The 23,161-nt window shown below is 46.3% G+C and overlaps 1 protein-coding gene across 1 annotated transcript in view; it reads right to left on the bottom strand.

The window, feature by feature from the left end:
* Positions 1-23,161, bottom strand: part of ARFGEF3 (ARFGEF family member 3) — a 165,594-nt gene that overhangs the window by 50,991 nt on the left and 91,442 nt on the right. The window contains 10 exon segments of the mRNA XM_028508631.2: positions 273-406; positions 2,371-2,691; positions 4,429-4,579; positions 6,334-6,444; positions 6,608-6,822; positions 7,147-7,267; positions 10,864-11,029; positions 12,023-12,189; positions 17,048-17,958; positions 18,752-18,864. Of these exon segments, the coding sequence (XP_028364432.1) occupies positions 273-406; positions 2,371-2,691; positions 4,429-4,579; positions 6,334-6,444; positions 6,608-6,822; positions 7,147-7,267; positions 10,864-11,029; positions 12,023-12,189; positions 17,048-17,958; positions 18,752-18,864 (2,410 nt within the window).

Below are 23,161 nucleotides of genomic sequence, written 5' to 3'. Positions count from 1 at the left end.
TATGTCACGAGCCCAAACCTTAGTAGAACCACCTAGCCCAGCTCCAGTGGTAACACCTGTAACAGTGGCAGCGGCGACACTTCCACTCACAAAAAGTCATCCCACCCCTCACCCAAAGACACACACCATGCCCTAAAACTAGAGGACAAATTAGCCAGGGTGACCGTGTGCACGGGGAACGTGGACTCCAGTCTTGGGCAGGCTGACGATATCGCAGATCGGGGCTGATTCCTGCCAACCTCACGGCACGGCTTCTTCCGGGAAGGAATTACCTGGCATGGCCAGCGAGTAGTCCACTGTGTCAGTAACAGAATGGAAAAGCTGGGACTGCGACGCTTTCTTCAGCTGGTAAAGAAAACCTCCCAAAGCCATGAGGTTCAACTTATCTGTAGCATCTTCAAAGAGCCTGGATGAGACAAAAAGATGTGTTTCTTGGAAACAATTCAGCAAAGCCTCTATGGCAGAATGATTATGGTAATTTTGTTGGATGTGATTAATGAGAATGTTGTGGAAACATTGTAAGGAAATATATGGTATCATTATATCTAGTGTGATTGTGTACAAGTATGCTCTGACTCTGAGAGTTTAATCTGAAGGGCACAGGCTATAGTTAAAAATAAAATCCTTGTATCCCAGGGCATAGCTCAGCCATTGGAGGCACTCAAGTAAAAATTTGCTAAGAAGTTGAAAGATGGCAGAGCATTACTCCCAGGAACTGAATAAATGGGAACAGAATCCTTCAAATTAGCTGCATTCTCATGAGCTACATTAAAGAAAACCCCAGTAAGTTAATTAAGGCTTCTGTTGGGCCACAGTTGATGAGCATAACACTGGGTGTGGCTCTGAGGACACCAAACCCATCCTGGAAGCTCCCTGGGGCAGGGGTGACCGTCTTCATCCCCTCCGACTCAGGCACCTGCAGCCCAGGACATGGCGGAAGCTCCCGCATCTACTGGAATAATGAATATTCCTTCACTTAACGGGCCTTGCAGGTTCTCTTGTTTCCCACTCGGCCAGGCACACGCATTCCAGCAGGAGTGAGGGAGGAGGAGCTGAGCACAGGTAGCAGGGCTTAGAGGAGGGTCCAGGCTCGCTGGCATTCAGAACGCTGGGCTCAGGTGTGGGTTTACGTGGCACACCAGGAATGAGGCAAGCCGGCCTTCCCCTGGACTTGGGTCATCCGAGGCCTGCCCTCCAATCCTGTGGTGACACCAGAAGCGCAAGCAGCCCCTGGGTGCCACGTGCTGGGTAAGGGAGAGTGTCTCTAATAGACACTGAATAACAAGTCCCTTTTGAAGGAGTAATCTGAGACACAAATCGGGGAATTAATCACTCATAAATTATTGTAACGGACGCATTTTTCTTGCTGTACTGTAATTCCAATTTTAACACCATTTGGTGTCTGGATCTCATGAACCATTTCTTTTCCTTCTTTCCTAGTAAGAAGAAAACAGTGGTGAGTGTTATATCCCACCTGACACCTGTATCCAGATTCCACAGTGCTTTCCCAGCCACCTTATTGGATAAACGGGAAAAAAGAGATCATTGCACTGAGTTAGTTCATATACTGGGTTAGCAGATGAAGGGGAAACTGAGTCTCAGAGCAACTGCTTATACACATGACTTTGCAGGTGGTTGGGGTCAAGGCCAGGAAAGAAGCGGTGTCCTGAGTTCCAGCCAGTGAGTGCGCTTCCCACTTCTCCACCCCCTGCTGTCCGTCCTCACCCTAGGAACTTCCCTGAGCCTGTGCAGGGCAGTCTGGGAGACAACAGCAAAGTCTGGAGAGTAAGTGAGGTGGTCTAACATGCAACGGGTGACCAAAAGCACTTTCAACATCAAGACTGTCACCAAACGGTTGGAGTTATTGTTGATTTCCCCCCCTCTCAAACTTAATGTGGTTTGGGGCGTCATTTAGCAACATATCACACTCTGGGGTGTGGGATTTTAAAATATGAATTATCACAAAAATAGTGGATTTTTACTATTGGCCAAGCTCTGTCCTCAGAGCTTCAAGTGCACTCATTCACTTAACCTCACGGCTACCCTGTGGGAGAGCCACTTCCTGAGCCGATTTCACGATAAAGAAAAGAGGGGAAGCTGCCTGAAGTCAGGGAGCAAGGCGCCCTGCCCCCAGAGCCTCCAGTCCAGTCACTGGACAACAGCTCATTCTAAGGGTGGGGCGTGGCAGGAGACAGAAATTAGCTTTGAACAAAACGAAGAGAGGTTTCCATGGCGAACACATCAGGTTGGCCCAGCAGTGCTTTTGAGACTGGAGGAGACAGATGGAGGTGTAGCCAACAGGTGAGGGGTGCCGTATGGTGAGCAGCCCCGCTGGGGTGCAGTAGTGGGAGGGGGTGCGTGCACACACACCTGTCGGCCTGCGTGGACAGCGTGAGCACGGCCTTGGCGGCGCTGCTCCCGGTCATGAGGCTGCCCCCGCGGAAGTCGCAGGCCCGGCCTCGGCCGCCTTCCCTGATGAGCTCTTGGATGGAGAGGGGCTGGATGACGGGGGCCATGCTCAGCGAGCTCTCCTGCTCCGGGCTCTGCTCCAGGGGTGAGCCCTCACCCTCCAGGTCCCCGAGCAGTCCAGGGCCGCCGGGTGCCTTCTGGGGCTGGCTGATGGTCAGCGCGGGCTGGGAGGTGCCGTCGCTGAAGTGGGTGTGCTCCAGCGTGCCCACGTACTCACACACCCTGGAGAGAGTCACAAGCGAGCAGCTGTTGAAAGTTGCAGCTCAATCAACTGGACCAACTCTGTAAATCCCACAGTGAGAGAGAAAGGAGATGCAGCTAGCTCTACAGTGCTCCCCAAATTCTCTGCTTCCTCTGGTGGGTGCCACCTCTCCCCCGCTGCCCTCCCTCACTCTACATACTTCTGAGTTGGACCAGACAGCCTGGCAGTGGGGTAAGGATTCCTCAACCTCCCCCGCCCCTTACTGGGAGAAAGGTGGGCAACAACGCTCTGTTCACCCCTTCCGTCCTGGCCAGCGACGGCTTTTCTGGAGTTGGGCTGTGTGAGTGGATTTCCCCAAGGGGTCCTCCTCCCCCATCCCTACGGCTCTGGTTAGGACTTGGCAAGTATTTCCTTGCTTTGGGGGGCCTAGGAAGTGTGCGCATGGCTGATAGGCCCTATGACCACTCTGGGCCTCTCTCAGGGGTCCTGCCTCACCGTGGCCCCCCTGCTCCTGACAGCTCCACAACTGTCATGGTAAACACGGAGAAAAGTCACAACCTGCGGCACAGCTACCAACTTCCACACTGTTTGCTCCCAACAGAACCCGGGACTGAGATGGTTCATACGAGGCCCCTCACCCCAGAATAAGTCCAGTCATGGTCAGGAGCATCCTGGAGAATCCACTGTGATATTCTACAGACAATTTTATTTCATATAAATTACCTGGGTATAGTCTACATCTTTCTCTTCTTCCTGTTTTGCTTGTGAGAGCAACAAAGAGGGGACCAGCCTTCACCCTGGCTCCTTCTCATCGTGCTCCTCTCAAGATGGGGTTTTCAAGCCCTGAGTGATCTGCGAGTGCTTCTCTCTTTCAAACTGGACAACACTCATGACTGTATTTGCCTTTAGGATATTAAACTGAACCCAGATCTGGCCTGTGCCCTGGGCGAGTTCAGGGTAATTGCGCCCAGTGGGAGGCGTCAGGGCGCACCACACCTGCTGAGGAGGATAAGGAGCAGCGAGTGCAGCACCGGGCCTGGGCCTGCGTGGGGGCGGGCAGGGCTCCCTGCACTGTCCCGGGCCTGCGCAGTGAGTGCCAGTGCCCGGGGAGGCGCACTCTGTCTCAGCTGCAGGAGGACGACTCCCTGCTGTCGTTTTACAGGGGCTGTGAGCTGTGCACCCGGTGCCGGGTGGAGGGGTCTTTTCCCTTCCATACTACAAATCTTGGAAACAAATGTTCAGTCTGTCTTTAGCACAATCTACTATTCTATTTTTTCCTTTCTCTTACTACATTAAAAGTAGGCATCTTGTACTTCCTGTGTCCATGTAAAAATCCTATCCTTTTTTTAAATGAAGAGGGCATTAATAAACATAATAGCAAAGTTATATGGTTGACACATGACCTGCTTTTAGATCTGCATAGTATTCACTTAACTTACATGGCTTTTATCCTCCGCTATTTAAGAAATTGTGTTTTTTTTTTCCCTTTGTATAATACATCTGCCTCTCACAGCCAATGTTAATAATCTGTTCATAATCCCCCAAATCAAATTCTGCCACTCTGTGCTCTAAGACACACATTCAGTTGGGCCCCTATTCCCTCTTCTCTTTTTAATCCCTCATTTGGGACTGATCCAAACTCTGGGGGTTATCGCCATCTGCTCAAGTGCTGGCAGACCCCGGACCCGGCCCTTCCATCGCCCCCAGGCTCCCGAGGCAGGGTGGGTGCCACGTGGGGCGGTGGTCCCGTCATGCACCTGAACACGTGTGGCCAGCAGTCCGGGTTGTGGCTTCCCATCTCCAGGCCGACGCTGAGGATGGCATCCATGCACAGAACGTGGGCCGTGTGCAGTGACACCCCGTGCAGCTTCCCGATCTGCTCCAGCTTCTGCTCCACTTTCAGTTTCACTGTGCCAGGGAGACATTCGTGAAAGTAACATTCCGAGAGAGGGAGACAGGAAGGATGGAAAGGAGAGAACGTGCTCCTGTGCAAGGGCAGAGGGACACAGTGGACATCACTGGCAGCAAGGTCCCCAGGGGCAGGTCCCTGTGGTTCATCACACACACTCCCCGGCCCTCAGGCGCCATGGACACTGGAGAGGCCAGCTCAGTGGCTTCAGAAGTTGGATGGAACCTGAGCTGGTGGGTGCACGTCCTGCAGCCCCCGCACCATGCTGAGCTGGGGTCAGGCAGGGCACTGTGGATGGGCTCCACATGCGGACCTCAGCTACAGCCATCTGTGCCCAGACCCCTCCCCTGCCCAGGTACTCAAACTGATAATATGGAAGAATCTCTGATGTTCTGCAAGTTCTCTCAGAGATTTGATGTCACCCAGTCATGCTGATATCACCTAAAAAAGCATGTGCATTACACTCTGAATGCCACGGTGCCTGTGTTATAACTGGGAATTGCCCTGCCATCACTCCCTGAGATTACATTTATCCTTATGACCTTCAAATAATACATGTTTATGGTAGAATACTAATGAGAGAGGATTTAGAAGGAGACTTAAGATGTCAATTATGCATGGCAAGGCCAAAGGACACTATCCTCGATGGATAACAGTGTCAAGTTTCTGGAATTCAGCCCTGGTGGGACACCTGGGCCACGGGCCGGAGCCCAGAAATAAAAATGGCACGCTCGCCTCAGAGGGAGCCAAGTGGTGCTGCAGCTGCCTAGGGCAGATTGACGCACAGCAAAGCATTTGTCCCATGAATGCAACATTGACTTTATGTTTTATTTGAGTGTAATTCGAATATTAGTTTTGGTTAGAATTTTAAAAACTTTCAACGTAAGGCTTTTTATGTCATTTGTGGTCATACATCTTAACTAAAATTGGGATACCTTTTCCTCAGTTAACACTGGGGGGTGGGGGCTGGGGGCACTGCTCTGCCTTCACAGGGGTCTGTACCTATTACTCAGGCCTGAGGACCACTGGCCTAGCCTGGCTTTCCCAGCCTTTGAAAATGTGCCCAGGGTTCCTGCTGCTAGCTGTTTCATATACCTGATACAAAATATTAGGGTGAGCTGGGCCAGGCCTCCCATTTTTCCTTCTGTTTGCTGCCCGCCATTTATCTTCCTTATTAGGAAGGCCATTGTCCTTCCTTATACTTAGATAATCCTCCACTTCATTGATTAACTGATTTTCACAAGTGAAAATCAACTCCTGCCTGCATTCACAAAGCTTGAGTTTTTCTCCAACAGGAATAAAGTCTTCCTGAGCCTCAGCTCAGGGATTTCCTCCACCTGTTTGATTTCCCTTCAGGGAAATGGCCATTCTGCCTCCCCTGCTGTGACCTGTGATGTCCTCAAAGGTGCACCCTGTCCAATGCCAAAGCCAGTGGCCAGATGATGACAGAGGTGTCCCTAGAAAGCCAGGTGGACCTCTGGTGTCCCACACCATGCCTGTTAGCAGCCACGTGGAGTTTCCTAGTCTCCAGAGGTCAGCACGTCTCCGGTGGCCAGCACGTTCCCTGTAAGCAGTCTGTTGGGTCATCTGTGTAAAACACACCCAAGCCTGTGAGCCAGTGGGATCTCCTGATCAGTGGGAGACACATGCTGTGTATCACACATGGCTGGAGACGAGTGTCTGCTCTTGCACACGCAGGTGTGTGCACACCGCACATAAGACACCAGGTGGATTCTGACCCTTTGGCTGTTACCTTGTGCTATGGTATCGCTGGGTTCTTGGACTTCCTTGTCCTCTTTCTCTTCCTGGACACAGGACGCAGCTGCCATTTGGGCAAGGGCCGAGGCGCAGTTAGCCGCAACTCCTTCAGAGGAAACAAACAAGTTACCCCTTAAACTGAGTCTATTCTCCACCCATTCACTTGTCTGAACTCTCCCAAAAGACTGGTTTCCCGATAGGGCCATTCCTGGTACATTCTCCAGGGACCCGCCTCAGGCCACGGTCAGAACATCTACTCGCCCCGATACCTAGAGCACAGCTCAGCCGCGCCGCTTTCCGCAGCCCATCCAGGCTCATGCAGATGGCGTCGCGTTCCTTCTGGTTCTGCTCTTTGATGCCTTCAGCTCCCAGGATGAAGGCCAGCCCTTTGGAGCTCCCTGCCATGCGGCCAGTCAGGGGGGTTGATAAAGTGTCAATCAAGTTCTTCCAGCAGCCAACCAGAATGTAGCGAGCAATGCCACACCTAGAATGTGAAAGGGCATGGGTCACTTCCCGAGACAGAAACCACCTGGCAATGAATGATAGCATGAGATTTCTTTCGCCACTGAATAGCAATACTGAGCTGTGTGCAATTCTACTACAGGCAATATAATTTAATGGCATTTCACTTTAAGCTTATAAATAATGAATGTCCACGATCAACTGGATGATGCTAAGTAACTCCCACCAGGCACTTGTCCTGTAATGACAAAACCTTAATTCATTGATGTCAGTACTAGAAACTGCCAATGATTTAACTGCCAGTGCCACGTATAATATATGTATAATTTATATGTATATTCTAAACTCGTGTCCCTTACCTGCCACTGTGGAGTCATCAATTCTCCTGCCCTGGGTGAAGGGAGACTCTGTGGATGCCGAGGCCATCAGCTGGCCCCCGATTGCACTGCTCTCTAAGCCATCGATATCTGCCAAGCAAAGGAGCAGAGTTTTCCTGGATTAGCGCAGTCCAGTCAAAGCAAACAGCCACCATGATACTCGTTTTTCCCAAAGAATACCCCTTGCGTCTGTTAGTAATAAGTATGTAGCAACCTGTTTATTGAGATATTAAAAATTTGTCTCATTATTCTTTCTTTCATGTCAGAGCATTCTTCTGTTAGGGCTGCTGTATATTTTTGAGTTAAAAATATAACTCTTGTCTTCATTAGAAAATTTGCTGTTTTAGAGTATTATCCTTGAATACTTTAATTCAAACAGTGGCATTATTCTCAAATTTATGTATACAGATACCTCAAGATGGATTTGACTAGAATAAGGCCTCTTTGGTCCAATAACTATAAAACCTAATTCCAAAGTACTATAATAATAACTTAATACTAACAACACTTTACAATTTTCAGTGTTTTCACATAATGTTCTTTTCATTAGCTCTTCCCAACAACTCCAGGTGGATAGGCACAGCAGGTATTAGTTTTCCTGTTTCGCAGAGGGGGAAATAAATACTCAGAGGAGGTAAGTCACCCCAGGCCATGAGGCTGGTGCAGGAGGGAACGAGATTTAGCAGTCCTGCTTTCCTACTCCAACCTCGGCCTCTTCCCATGACGCCAAACTCCAGCCCAATACAGGATCCTAATTCACCTTGTTTAAATTTTTGTTAAACTCTCATCCACCGAATCAGCTCAACGAACCAATCCCTAACGTGCTGGCAAGGAGAAACCGGCTTGGGGTTGAGACAACCAGGCTTCAGCCTTGGCTCTGAACGGAGCAGCCGGGTGGCCCTGAGTCAGGTTCTCCACTCTCTGGGCCCCTTTCCCCAGCAGGAAGGAAGCAACCGTTGGGGGAGTGGCCATGGAGTGGAAGCATCTGAACCTGGATGCAGCTAACACAGCTGAGTGCAACTCAGAGGGGAAGGGGGAGAGGGCAGCGCAAGTTGACGCCTTGACTTTAGAACTTCACCCGCAGCCCAGCAGGATGGTATTTGAAAACTATTTCACTATATCTTTGATTCTTACACTGACTCTAAGAAGCCTAGAGACTTCCGGCAACACATCTCTTTGAAAGTTGCTAAGAGGGCAGATCTTAAGAGTTCTCATCACAGGAAAAAAATTGTAACTACGTGTGGTGATTGATGTTAACCTAAATTCACTACGGTGATCGTTTTGCCATATACACACATATCAAATTATTATGGGTACACCTTGGACTAAAACAGTAACATACATCAATTATACCCCAATAAAACCAGGGGGTAAGAGCAGAGGAAGATATATATTACTACCAAAGTGGGAACGGATCAGTTTCATGAAATTAATATGACTTATGGTCAAACAGTATAATGAGGGTTATCAGATATTGCCATTTATCAAAGTTATAATGTTGTCAGTGTGCCAGGTAAAGGACTGACAAATCCAAGTGATGCAAAGTTTATCGGATCACTGAGACTCTGCAATTCTACAGGACACTCTGACAAGACATCGGGGACGGCCACAGTAAGGACGGTGTTAAAGGTTGGATGGCTGCTCTAGCTTTTCCTCGCACACAATGCAAAGACGTGAGGGAGGTCTCCAAGCTCTAGGTTAACTGCTGCTCAGATGCACTCGTCACTTCGTAATTGGAATTTGCTGCAAAAAATCATAAGGATTAATTTTGTCTCATTCTTATGAAAAGCCTATCTGTCTGCCATTGATCTAAGTTTGACAACTTCCCGACGGACGCGGCAGTGGAGCTCACTGTCCCGTTAGAGAGGAGACGGCTGATGAGCCGAGACGGCTGATGAGCCGAGACGCTGATGAAGCGGTGACAAGGGGCAGCTTGTTGCTCGTCCCTTCTCACACCTGCCGAGTGATGCCTCTTCTCCAGGTTCAAGCAAGGGATTAATTTGGGCACAGACTTTGGTATTTTAAAATTAATATCAAACCTGGAATATTTGGATCTTCGCCCAAATTCCAAGGCATTTCTAAGCCCTGGACAAGTACCTTTGATCCCTGCTGAAGGGAGCTGATGAAGACAGATGGAAACCAAGGACTGCTTATAGGTAGAATGAATAAATGCCTCACAGTGAAGAACTCATACTTTTCAAACAAGATGTAAATGTTACCATGATTAACAAAATGTAAATCGGTCACTTGTCTAGTGATTCTGATCCCCATGGCCCAGGACCCAGCCTTGCTTCTCCCAAATTCCATCCTAGCTCTGGAATCAAGGACTCCGCTTGCTGTGGAGAGACTTTGCTCTACGTCCTGATTCCCTGTCTCACTCCTGAACAGCCTCGAACTCCTCATTGTTGGGTTTCCCTGCCAGTCGTCCCCTCAGCTGCCTTTGTAAGAGCCCCCAATGGCAACCACAAGCAACATAACATACCCTCCAGACAGCTGATCCGGCCTCCTTGCTAGGCTGTGCTGCCCCAGGCCAGTCCTGCCCCCTCCTGTCAGTGTGCCCTGCCCGGTGCAGAGCCATGCGGAGCTGTGTGAGGACAGGTGGCACTGCAGAGAGGGCAGGGAAGGCATCAATGTAGGACCATAGTCCACATATTCGGTCAGCTGGAGCCAGTGACAACACTGCTCAGATCAGTTCCGGGTCTGGGAACTCAGACTGAATACAGGACAAGCCTGGAGAGCCCCTATTAAAGCTACTGACGACCAGACCAAACTTTTGAGCACTCCTTGATCATTACCTGACATCACGGTTAAGCCGTGCAAAGTTGTGTGTGAATGGCTGCTTTCACCAAAAATGTGCTTAATGCCCACACCCTACAATGCTCTCTGTGGTCTCATGTGGCATTTCTGATAATTAGGTAGGATTTTAAAAACTCTGGACACTGAAGACTAATATGCTGGGTAACTACTTGATATTATTATTATTATTTAATCCTCACCCAAGGATATGGTTTTTTAAAAACTGATTTTATGGAGGGAGACAGGGAGAGAGAAAGAGAGAAAACTGATGTGATAGTGAATCATCGACCAGTTGCCTCCCATATGAGTCCTGCCTGAGGATCAAATGCACAACCATTTTTCAGGTGTACGGGCAACTCTCCAACCAACTGAGCCACCTGGCCAGGGCTACTTGACATTATTTTAAGTTCCAATGTAGCTGGGAAGGGAAGGGAAGACCTCTGATATGGACAAGAAGTGGGAATGAAGCCAAGTTTAAAATCATATCATTTCACATTATTGGCAGATTTCTAGTGGCACTGAATGGTAGAGCATCATATAGATAATAGTATCTATTAGTACATGAGAGTTCTCAGGAACAATTCTGGGCTTTGTGCCCAGAAAGTACTTCATGTCCCAGAAAAGGCTAACAGTCATCCACCAACAGCTGTAAGTGCTAAGTAACTGCTAATCTAATGGGGCACAGTGGGCTCCGCAGAGTCCCACACGGAAAAAGGACAGAAAACTCTTGTGAGGTGAGTTCATGACAACTTTTCCGAAATTGCCACCAACTTCCAGGGCAGTTTCATGGGTGCTGTTTTAACCAAACACCACTGCTTCCCTGAAAGGGGGTTGGAAGGCAAGCCGTCCACCCCACGAAGTGGCACGGAGCTGTGTAAGGAGCCACTGACCGGTCAGCATGGTGATGAGCGGAAGGCTGTTGTCCTCCGGGCTGCCCCAGTAGCCAGCTTCTCCCAGCATGTTTCTGTCGAGCACCTGATGGTAGAGTTCCTCGATCCAGGCCTGGGAGAAGACCATCACCACCCCGCTGTTGTGCACCTGCTTCATGAACTCTTTCTGCAGAGAAGATCACAAGACAAGGTGACCAAATTTGGTCCCCTGCAGACAAAGAGCTTCCTACACTCTGCCAGTGCCTCTTCCCTCCAACCAACGTCCCCTAAGTCAGTGCCAACGAGAAAACCAAAACCTTATTGACTGAGGAAAGGAGGAAACTGAGATGGAGAAGTCCCCAAACTTCATGAAGTTTCTTTTATGTACGACATCTTGCTAAGAAGCCCTGTTGAAGGATTAGGGATGCCGAATTTTGTATTTGTTGCTCTTTGACGTGTGGGAGGATTAGAATCTGCACAGAAACACTGAAGAAGCCTCCTTCTCACTGCCCAGCAGCAGCAGAAATGGAATGTGCTCCCTGAAACAATGTGGGTGTTTCAAGAGATACTCATGCTCACGAAGCCACCACTGACCGGGGAGAACTTACACTTTATCAAGCACGTATGTGATGACTGATACCCTTTACGCATGCCATGGATTAGGCTCATGAGCTGATGACTAGGTTACACCAGCAAGTGGCTTGTTCTGGCAGGGGAGCCGACTGCAGGACAAGCACCATGCTTCTCACCCCATACCTTACAGGAGTGCTTTGTTGTTGACAATGAATAAACTTAGCTCTGGGTGATGAGCAGGTCTGGGTACATTTCGGAAGACAATGACAAGTTTTTGTAAAAGACACCTTCATTTTCAGCAAAGGGGACCATTCTCTGCACCTCTGCTGCTACTTAACATGCTGACCATGTGTTTTTGAACGTGTCTCGTGTGTGAGTTTAATATTGCTGCCAGATGAAATCACTGGGCCATTGGCAGGCAGCTGTTTCCAGGCACCCTGGGTGCTGCCCTCTCGGAGCAGGGTGTGGCTCCGCGGCTCAGTGTGTACACGTTGCGTCACGTCTCCTCCCACCCTTCACAGCGCCATCCTTCACCCGGCACTGATGCTCAGCTTTCCAGCCCAGGGGCCACAGCCCCGGGTGGGTGCAGAGCTGAGCTCACACTCACCAGCATGCCCGGCGCCAGGGCAGGCCGCTTCCGGTAGTAGTCCCCGTGCGAGAGCTTCAGGTTCAGGAGCAGAGCGCAGTGCGCAGCCGCGTACAGGCTGTCCGCGTTCATCAGCATCTGCAGGCTGAGGCTTCCGTTCCCATCGAAGCCCGGGGAGTGCATCATGCCTGAGGGAAAGCACCAAGAGACTTCAGAGGCTGCCAAGGGGGCGTTTGGCAAGACGGACTTACGGAGAGCCACGAAGCAATCCTAGTGAGAGGAACATGCATGGCGTAGGACATTTCTGTACAGCAATGACAGCCAGCAAGGCCTATCTCTGGGGACAGCCACATACCCCAGATTGATGGGGCAGAGCATACACTCGGGAGTCCATCTGCCTGGACAACTCTTGATGCCACTCACCAGCTACGTTGGTGAAATCACTGAAATCCTCTAAGTCAGCTTCCTTAGCCAGAAGGGAGCAGAATATTTGACTACGTGTATCTCCTGCTCAAACTCTTCCATGGCTTCCTATCACAATAAAATAAACCCCAGCTTCCCCCTTCGCTCTCCTTCCACTCCCTGGAGCCACGCTGACCTGTGCTCCTTTACCTCACCAAGCCAGGCCTGCCTCCGGGCCTTGGCGTCGGTTTCCCCCACTTCCCAGAATGGTCTCTGCAGGTCTCTAGATGACTGGCCACTCAGTTCTTTCCCTCTGAAGTGTCAGCTACTCAGAGGCCTTCCCTTTCAGCTCCATCTAAAATAATGACCCCGCCTACTTTCCCCTTACCCTGATTTTTTCATCGCCTCGATGGCATTTATTGTACCCAGCATTATATTCTTATATATATATATTTTTGGAAGTTTTAAAAAAGATTTTATTTATTTATTTTTAGAGAGGGAAGGGAGGGAGAAAGAGAGAGAGAGAGAAACATCAATGTGTGGTTGCTGGGGGCCATGGTCTGCAACTCAGGCATGTGCCTTGACTGGAAATAGAACCTGTGACACTTTGGTTCGCAACCTGCGCTCAATCTGCTGAGCTATGCCAGCCAGGGAAATATATATATTAAAAATATATATAATATATATGTATTTTATATAAAATATATATATTAAAATATATAAATATAATAAATATATATTTATATTTAATAATAAATAAATATATCTTATATATTAATATATAATAATAAATATATATATTTTATTTTCTGCCACCACTACTATTATCTACTGTTATCTAAGATCTGTGAGAGGGTGGTACTTTGTTAGTCTCGTTCATGAGAGAATCCCCAGTGCCTAGAATAGCGCTTGGTATACTGCAGACCCTCAAAACAATATTCGCTGAATGAATGAATAAGAATCAATGAACTAGGTGCAATTATGCTGTAGGATATTTAGTACAGTAACTCTTTCTAAAAGTAATAGCATTCTTCAAATTTGGGGTAACAAACTATAGGAACTACAGCCTTTGACATATTCTGGCAATTTGTTTTCTTCCCTCAGTGGTTTATGAAGTTCATTTTCTCCCTCTGTTACCAAGGTGGTCTTTACAAAACAAGCTGAAAGGATGCAGTAACTTTTAGGACTTCTGCAAGTGTATCTGTGGAATAAATTCCTAAGAGCAGAATGAAGACATATATTAAATTTGATCGATACAACCAAAATATCTTCCAAACAGTTTTATACGAAACCTTGCTCCTACCAACTATGCGTAAGTAAGAACAATCTTCTACTCACCCAGAGTACTGGACGCCATCAACTTTTTAAAACTTTGTAATTAGATTATATGATTTTCTGGATAACGAATTTCTTTAAGTCTATGCTACTAATTTTCTGATGGTAGAAGTTACAAGAAACTTTTCTTAGTGATTTGGAAAAAGGCACAAAGAAAATGAAAATAATCTATAATCATACTATTCTGAGATAAGTATTAATATTTTGATGTTAATTTTGACTCTTTTAAAAATTATATTATGACCATTATCCATATCATTAAATATTATTTCAAAATATCATTTAAAGGGCAACATAAAATCACAAATGGATATATGATAACTCATTTAACTTTTCCTTTATTTGGGGGTATTTAGGACATTTCTAATATATTTTGCTGTGAAATAATACCTTTTGGTATACAAACCCCTACTTGAGTTTCTGTTTCCTTGGTATAGGTTTCCAGGAGTCCATGAGGAACCAGCTTTCTATGAGTATCTACCTGTCAGGACCTGGAAAACTGTCCCACAATTGCTGAGCTTCAGTTTTCCCGTCTGAGATTGGTTTCTCACCAGGGCAAACTGACTCCAGAGGTTTTTGTGCTCTTCAACAGCATCTTTGATTTTCCAAGCCATTCGTCCACCCCTCCGCCAGCCCACGCTCCCTGGTATGGTACAGGGTGATGCTAAGAGCATGGTGTCTGGAGCCAGGCTGTTCATATTCTGGCATCGCCACTTCACAGCTGTGTACCTTGGGTGATTAGTACTTAACCTCCCTGTGCCTCAGTTTTCCCATCTGTAAAATGAGGATGATAGTACTGCCTACCCTATGGAGCTATTATAAGCATTTAAGTGAATCAATACATGTAAAACTCTTAAACAATGCAGGGCATACTGGAAGTGCTATGTTACTGTAAGCTACTATTATTATTGCAAATACATATATACATGCTGAAAAATGACTCTAAAACATGGCACCAGGATATTTCAGAGACAACCTCTGGGTGTGTATTTTTTTGTTTTTATTTTGTATTTATATTACCATATTCTCCAAACTTCACATTCCATAAATGCCAGAGTGTTGGAGGAAAATTTTGTTAAATTTTCCTGCATACAAAATACCCTCGTCCTTTATTAAAGCAAACGTACAAACCCTCATCCCTTGAGGCTCATGACTGAGCACCACTGATCTAAGAAACTGCAATCTCAAAGTACAGTGCTCATGCCCCTCCATCAATGGCTGTGTGAGGTTAGCTCTTGTTTTTAGTCCCCAAGGAGCCACCATACACAGATGCCAATTTGTTCTATGCAGGACCAGGGAGGCATTTCAGCAGCTACCACAGCTCACATCCACTACCATCTTTATAAAACCCACGTGTGTCTGAATGTTGTCAAACTCCCCCACCATAAGAAACTGTAGCTGCTTTAAAAGAAAAGGCTCCCGTGAATTGCATGGAAATAAGGAGGTTCGTTTCAGCTGTGTGTTAGCTGTCTGAGAACAGGGGTCCCTGAGAAACGCCAAGCGAGTCTGGTCTCAGCCAGGAGAGCAGACCCTGGTGACAAGTCAGGGAAAAAGGCTTGGTGGCAGTTTTGGGCAAAACAAGGTTTAATGCTTTTGACATAGAGTAAGTAATGAGTAAAATATCTAAATTATGACTTAAGGAGACTCTTTGCCTCCTCCCCTTCTCCTGTTTTCACTTTTGTAAATTCCCCTTGAGGAAACAAAGAAAACCTGCCATCTTCTCATCTCAGATGGGTACAGATGTTTCTCTTTACTGATCTTTCATCTTGAGAGAGGGTACTTGCCTCTGTGCCGAGGTGGACCGGGCCAGCACCCAGTGGCTTTGGCTAAACCATGGGTGGCAGTCAATGTGATCCACTCAGCCACAACAGGAATGAGGAGAATGAGCCATTAGTGACAGGACCACAGAGTGATGGGTCTGTAATTTGGAAAGAGACCACTGCTGATTAGGTAAAAGCACTTGTGGATGTTGACCACAATGAAAACAAATGACTAACAGTTACAATCACTAAAAAGTAGTACTTGGAAACAACCAAAAGATTCTGACATCTCTTTTCAATGTATTGATTTCTACGTGTAAAAATTATGTCACAACATACTGGGTTTGATGGGATATTTATAGACCTCTAAAATATGAACAGTTGCAACATTTATGGGACCACATAAAACATTTTCTCAAGCTCTGTATTTTGCATGTACTATAACGAATTGATTTAAAAGGAATAAGAACACAAATGTGAAGACTTACTTTAGCTTCAAATTTTATTAAAAAACTTAGGATTATGTTATACTTTCTCCTAGGAAATGAAGAAGGGGCCTTTGGAAGTCAGTTACACTGGGCACCTGCTGGTGTCAGAAATTTGCTTGTCATTACAGGGAAAAACCTCCGCATGGTTGTGACCAGAAGCGTCTACAGGGAATGATGTCGGTGGGACTAAGCAAAGGAGACACACAGGGAAGAGCACAGAGTAGAAAAGAACTGGGTCTTCCCTACGTATAAAGGAAAAAGCTGGGTTTTGCATTTACAAGCACCTTGCAAGAAAATTATCTTTAAATTCATCACTCACAGTGTGAGAGTCTATGTCCCTATACTATTTTTTTCCTTCCTCCAACAAAATTCTAGGAGGCTGTCTTCTGCCCTTCACTAGAACTGGCATTACTCTCCCGTGTACTCTGGCTGATATTCCCCAGCTCTCCTGTTCAAGTGTGGTCTGGGTCACAATGTTCGCACCTGACAGGGAGAAAGGGTCTGAGGTTGGAGAAGGCAATGTTACCAAAGTACACTGGAGTGTCACCCAGTTTGGAAGTTCGGAGCACACTGGGGAATTCAGAACACATTGGGAAATTCAGAACCTGCTGGGAGGGCAACCTGCATCTGATCCAACCCCCCACCTGACCCCAGAGACCTTATTTAGAACATTTGCACACTGATATACCAAACGTGTGTTCAGCATGATTTTTAGACACTGAGACCTAGAAGCATTTTAAGAATTCAGTGTTCTGAGAATCACAGATTTCCATTTTGTTTCAGTCAGCCGTAACTTTCTAGAATGCAGTTGCCTCTTATTCTTTATTTCACACAATATACATTTATCACCCTCCAAATATATATTCCAGCCATCAACTGCCTACAATTCAAACAAACCACCACCAGTAAGTTTTACATTCCTTCACACTCTTTATATATAAGAAACCTAAAGACTCACTAAGTTGCTTGGAGGACTTCAAACAAGTACGACAGTCATTGCCCATTCAGGCAAAAGGATCTAAACATTCCTGATGACTACAGAGGAAAAACCGTGCACCAACCTGAGCAGAAGGTGGAGGCGAAGCTCTGGAGGGCCGCGTCCACCTCTTCCACGCTGGGCAGGGCCAGGAGGCGAGGCAGGAGGCTTTCGAGGGACTGCACAAACAGCCGGGCGCTGTGCTGGTCGGCCTCCTGGTTCTTCAACAGTTTGAGAGACAGAGCCGCCGTCCGCAGGGACCTGTGGCCCAGGCAGTCCCGAGGGGTCTGCTCCTCATCGGCCAGCGAACAGTTGTCCGACCCGATGTCCGACACGTCGGACCTCCCCGAGTCCTTCTCTGCTGCCATCGAGTACTGGTCGCAGGAGTCAAACTCTGTCCTAGAGAGGTCCTGGTCGTCCACGCTGAAGTTGCTCTCGCTGTACCTGGACCCGTAGGACCTCATCCTGCAGTCCACCGACAGGAAGTTAGTTATGTCGGGGTAGGCGACGGTGTGGCTCCTCTGAACGACGTCGGGCTGGTCCACTGCTTCTGGTTCTGTCGCTTTGCTCAGCGTCTCCTTGCTCTCCTGGATGGCTGGGGACTTGAGGCTGTTCTTGGGGTTTTCGCAGTGGTCCTCAGGTGTGGTCTGACCCAACTCTCCCTCCAAAGTGGTCTGGCCCGTGTCTGTGGTCACACTAATGCTGATGTCAGGGCTCCTCTCGTTCCCCGACTCCCACGGCGTGTGCTCTGAGGACAGGACGCGCCGCTGCCAGCGGAAGTCAGCCTCATTGATCTCCATGGAGTCCCTGCTGGACTCGGCCCCGTCCTTCAGCTCCTCCAGGCGCAGAAGCAGCAGCTGCACCTGACCTTCGCTCAAGCCCTTGCCCTGGCTGAGCTCGTCTAAGGCCCCAAGCAAGGTGCAGACGCAGGACACGGAGGCATAGCAAGCTTCAATGCCACCCTTGATGCACGCTTCGGTCATACCATCCATGATGCTGAAAGTGTTCACAGGAGAAAATGGCATTGATACACAAGACATGGAAAAATGCTCCAAAAATGAGCAAGTATTGTTAGACTGGTGAACAGTATAGTATGCAAAACGTATACTCTGATTTACCTGAAATTAAATGGCCTGGGCAAACAGTCACGGAAACAAATGCATGCAGGCGGGCAGAGGACAACCTCTGGGCAAAGCAGCCCACCCTGAACCACGCTCTTGGGGCTGGCTGCTTTACCAGGGTACAAACAAAATTCCATGTGGGAATTTATAATCTTCACAAGGACAGGCAGTGAGTAACCTCACTGTTGTGCTATGTTTGGTTTTCAAACTGAAAATAGTTAATGGCTATGAGTATGGGAAAGTGTACATCTTCTATAAGATAAATATATTCCTGAATAGATGCATGTGAATACAGCTGTTACAAATCAGATAATATTTAATTTTCTAGGGGGAAAAGGAAATCCTACAGCTGAAAGGTATCCTATAACTAAAGGAGGATTCCTATAGCTACTGTAATTAATTTGGAAAGTTTTTCCCTAAAATAACCACAATAAATAATTTTTGTACATTTTATTTTATACATTGGGTTTTCTTCAATGTAAAAAATTGTATGAGTATAATAAATTGGGATACGACTTCTCATATGGTCTGTGGGTACATTATTAAATAGTCACATTTCATATAGTATAGATTGATAACATTTCAGGGATTTCAAAACAAGGTCAAGAGTATTCGAAGAAGCAGTCTTTGTCAAGCAATATAAACCTAAAAATGAGAATGCATCATACAGTTTGAGAAGATCCAGATGAGACTTTCTTTTTGAAATTGATCTTTTTCTGGTTTCGGGTTCAGTGGAGCTGGGTCCTGCCAAATCACAGAGACGCTGTGGGCTCCCGAGTAGCTATAATAAAAAGTGGGGGAGATAACGGAAAAGTATCACAAAGCACAAGGTTTTAAAACTGTGAGATCCTATGAGCCTGTACTTTCTATGGAGTGATACAGCCTAAGGAGAGGCATTAGCAGTAGGAAACCAAATCTTAGTAAAACTGATCTGAGTGTTCTTTTTTTCTTTTTTTTTTTAAGATTTTATTTATTTATTTTTAGAGAGGGAAGGGAGGGAGATAGAGAGAGAGAGAGAAACATCAATGTGCGGTTGCTGGGGGTCATTGCCTGCAACCCAGGCATGTACCCTGACTGGGAATTGAACCTGCGACACTTTGGTTCGCAGCCCGTGCTCAATCCACTGAACTACGCCAGCCAGGGCTGGGTGTTCTTCTTGACACAGAGTACACATGGGGTTCCCAGCTTCCCATTTCAGGGCTGGCTTAGACCAAGAAAATGCCCAAGGCTTGTTTCACAATTTTTATAGCACAGGAGGAGAAAGGACTCGCAGCAGTGTTCTCCAGTGAGGCTGACCTCTGATTTAACTGTCCTGTACTATACTCTCTCAGTCTTATTTTGCTATCATGTTGGCTAGCTTTAAAAAATGGGTTGACAAGTATTCCCTCTTCCTACTCTCTGGAAAAGTTCATGTATCAGAATTACTCATTCTTTGAATGTTGGTATAACTTGTTTCTAAATCTATATGGGATCAGTAACTTTTTTCTAATGGAAAGATTTTAACCACTGATTCAATTTCTTTGAAGTTAAGGGGACCATTTAAGTGCTCAATTTCTTCATGAGCCAACTTTTTAAAGGTTGTGTTGTTTCTTAAGGTTTTATAAATTTTATCTAAATTATCAAGTTTCCTGGCCTAAGGTTGTCTTAATACCTTCTTTAATGTTTATAACATCCATAGTTATGTATATTTTTTCATTTTTATTTTGTTTGTTTTTATTCATTCTAAACTATTTGATTGCTTTTGCCAGGAGATTTTAAATTTTCTTAGTCTTTTCAGAGTCCTGGTATTTTTCACTTTATTGATTTACTACATTATATTTGTTTTTTTATCACATAACTTTCTGCTCTTATCCTTATTTTTCCTCCTTTCTGCTTTCTTTTAATTTAGTCTGTTCTTCTTTATCCAACTACCTAAGTTAGAGAGTTAGGACATTAATTTAAGGCTATTTTTTTAATAAAAGCAACTAAAGCTATAAATATCTTTCTATGTACTGCTTTGGCCACATCCTACAAGTTCTCATGCATACAATTTTCATAATTGTTCAGTATTAATTTTTATTCCTACATGGTAGAAGTCTTTAAGGAAAATTTCTATTTGAGGCTAAATCAAGAAAAGACTGGTTAATTAGGTATATTGGAACAGGTGCCTATCCCTATGTCTGTTATTTTCAAAGTGAATTGTATTTGTTTGGAAAGGTATTTTAAGTTAAAAAAGTCATATCTGAAGGGACACTCTTTCTTTCCTATTTCCCTATTTCTTTTTACCCCAGAAACTGGGAACTTCTATTCTCTTGGAGGCATAGAACTGAAGCTTCCACTTTTTCCTTCACATTCTATTTCTTTGACATTGAACACCCCCCCCACCCCCCCCCACCCCCCACAGACTGCCAGGCTGGCATCCAAGCAAAGTGGCTGGGCCTGTGGGCCTCTAGCCACCCCAGCTCTTGCTAGAAGGGTAAGTGCATTTCAGAGGGAGCGGAGGGGAAAGTATCACTTTCTTAGAATCCATTACACTCTCTAATCTAGCTTTACCAGTAATAAATTAGATTATATACATTCCCACATTAGTCTTGTACTTATTACTCAGTCGTTTCCAAATCTGGAGGGAAGTAGGACTGAATAGTTAGGCTTCTGAAGAACCCTCAACAAATACCTAAAGAGAAGGATGACGTGTTTAATGTCAGCTTCTTCGGTAGGAATGAGGGATACGCGATCAGTGGTCGGGTGTCACAGGTCTGATAAAGGTTAGAGAACTCCTAAAGCTGAACCATGGGAGAGAGAAAAGGAAGCCAGGTGTGCTTTTTGATTACTGTTCATTTTTTTTTTTTTGCAAAAGCGAGAACAGAAAAGAAAATACCCCTTGAAAAAAATAACTGTCCTGTGTGTCTTTGATTAATAGGCACCCAGTGAACGTGGCAGAAGGACAAATTACAAAGAGAACAGGAAGTAACACACCAAGCGTCCAAAAGGCTAAACAAACATCCTGGGTGCCCAGTGGTTTCCTTTGTGTGCAGAAGCCCAGCCCACTTTGGTTCCTAGGTTACCAATCTTCCCGAATTGCTAGTGCTGGCACTGTAAGTGGAGGCACTGCATTTCAGAACCACCTGGCCCACGTCAGTCTGCTGTGCTCACCGGGTAGCACTACTTGGACACGCTGCTCAGGTGCTGGCGTCTAATTCCAGCCTTGCCCTGCAAAATAACCCTGGGAAGGTAGAACATCTACGGAAAGGGGGAAAACACAACTACTTTCCTCTGAGTAGTAATAGAGTCATTTAAAATGCATCTAGATGCCTACATACCCTGTAGGCAAAGTATTTACTTAGCACGCAGGTATCAGGTGGCTTTACTGTGGGCAGCAACAACTCCAGTGCCCGTCAGCGTCGAGGGGGGAAGAAAGGTCGCTGCTGCTTACTAAACACCCTCTTTGCAGATAGGTTGTTCTCAGCCCTGCCACAGTCAAAATATATTAAATGCTTACTCTGATTCAAGCATGGCCATGCCAGGTACCCGGGGAAACATACAAAAGCAACATATGCAAAAATATATTTAGGAGATGAGACGTTTGGTCCACACTGAACTGTGAAACAATCAGTGTGTTGCCACATATAATCAATTGTACGTGGGGGAATGGGCTTTTAAGCAGAGCAAAATCAGTGGTCTGAGGCAGTGGAGCCATGAAGGAGGAGGATTTTGACAGCAAAGAGGCAGCTGTATTTAGAACACCAGAGTTCCCGTTTTAACTACTACTCACAAGGACTTGGTGCTAGTAACAACCTCTCATGGAGCCTTAGTTCTCCATCTGGAAACTGGGCAGATTACCTTCCTAAGGGACATTGTGAATGAGCTAATGAGAGGTGCCAGCCATGTCTAGCCTGCTGTAATCAACCACCCAGCTTTGGTAAGTGGAAGAGGATAAGAGGACCCGGGGAGGGGGAGTCCGAATAGAGGCAGGACAAGTGGGGATTGAGAAGAGCAGGCTTGGTCAGATGGAATAAGACTGATCCCGGTAAAAGACGGGAAATGAGAAGAAGACAGAACAGTCTAGAAAATGAGCAGAGTCATTCAGACTTGAGAGGCAATAAGGAGCCATTAGAGAGTGGCAAAATTGTGGAAAGTAGTGATTTCTGAACCTGAGTCCGGAAAGACAAAAGGAAGACGGCAAGCAGGAGACAGTCAAGCTGGATCCGGTCACTGCTCTGGGCAGGCGGGAACGAGGGCCGGCTACTTCCAGCCTCCATGCTTTGTTTTTCTCCTCCTTAGGGCAGCAATAAGTGCACCAGATATTTGTTTAGCACGTTATACTTACAATGTACTTATTCAAACTTTATCACATTTTGAACTTGAACCCTTTGGAATATTACTACAATGTACAGATGAAAAAAAATTGTAAGTTCAGAGTTAAATAATTTAGCTACTATAATGTAGGTGGTGAGTTACAGAGAGAGAATTTGAACCCTGGCTCTTAAACTTGGGCTTATGAAAGGGGTCACTGAGCTGGCCCCAGCAAAGGAGGTCCTAGAATAATTTGCATTGTCAAAGTCAAGTCCAGTATTAAGTGTGGTGGAGAAAATGACCATAGGTTAGGGTCAGAAAGACTAGGGTTTGAATTATTTCTGTCCCTCTTTGTGACCTTGGGAAAATCCTTTGACTCTTTGAAGATGTAGTTTCTTTGCAGGAGGGAAAATTATTTTTTCCTGACATCATGTTTCTACTGGGAGGGACATCCCGTGGAATAAAATTCTGGGCCTCTCTTCTCTCTTTCTCTCACTCCTTGCCAGTAGAGGGGTAGTCTCTGATCTGACTGGTGAATTCAACAGGAGGAGCTGAGCACGTGCAGCCAGCTTCCTCCTCTCCCCTTTTCTTGCCTATTCAGAAGAAGTCCACTTCTACTCCCCAGGTTACAAGCTTAACAGGCAGGGCCAGGTACCCAGGGGAGGGCCACTGCTGTCTGGATGGTGACAAAGTAGCCTAGTCTCACTCACTTCCCAAACTATATTGTGTTCACCAACGTAGTATTTATCAGTTACTAAACCTGACCCTTTGATCTCCATTGCCTGAAACGATGATGCTCAACGTTG

Source organism: Phyllostomus discolor, chromosome 4, assembly GCF_004126475.2.
Source record: "Phyllostomus discolor isolate MPI-MPIP mPhyDis1 chromosome 4, mPhyDis1.pri.v3, whole genome shotgun sequence".
In the NCBI taxonomy this organism is placed as follows: Eukaryota; Metazoa; Chordata; class Mammalia; order Chiroptera; family Phyllostomidae; genus Phyllostomus; species Phyllostomus discolor.
Note: the sequence above shows the minus strand (reverse complement) of the source record. Positions and strands in the feature narration are given on the sequence as shown.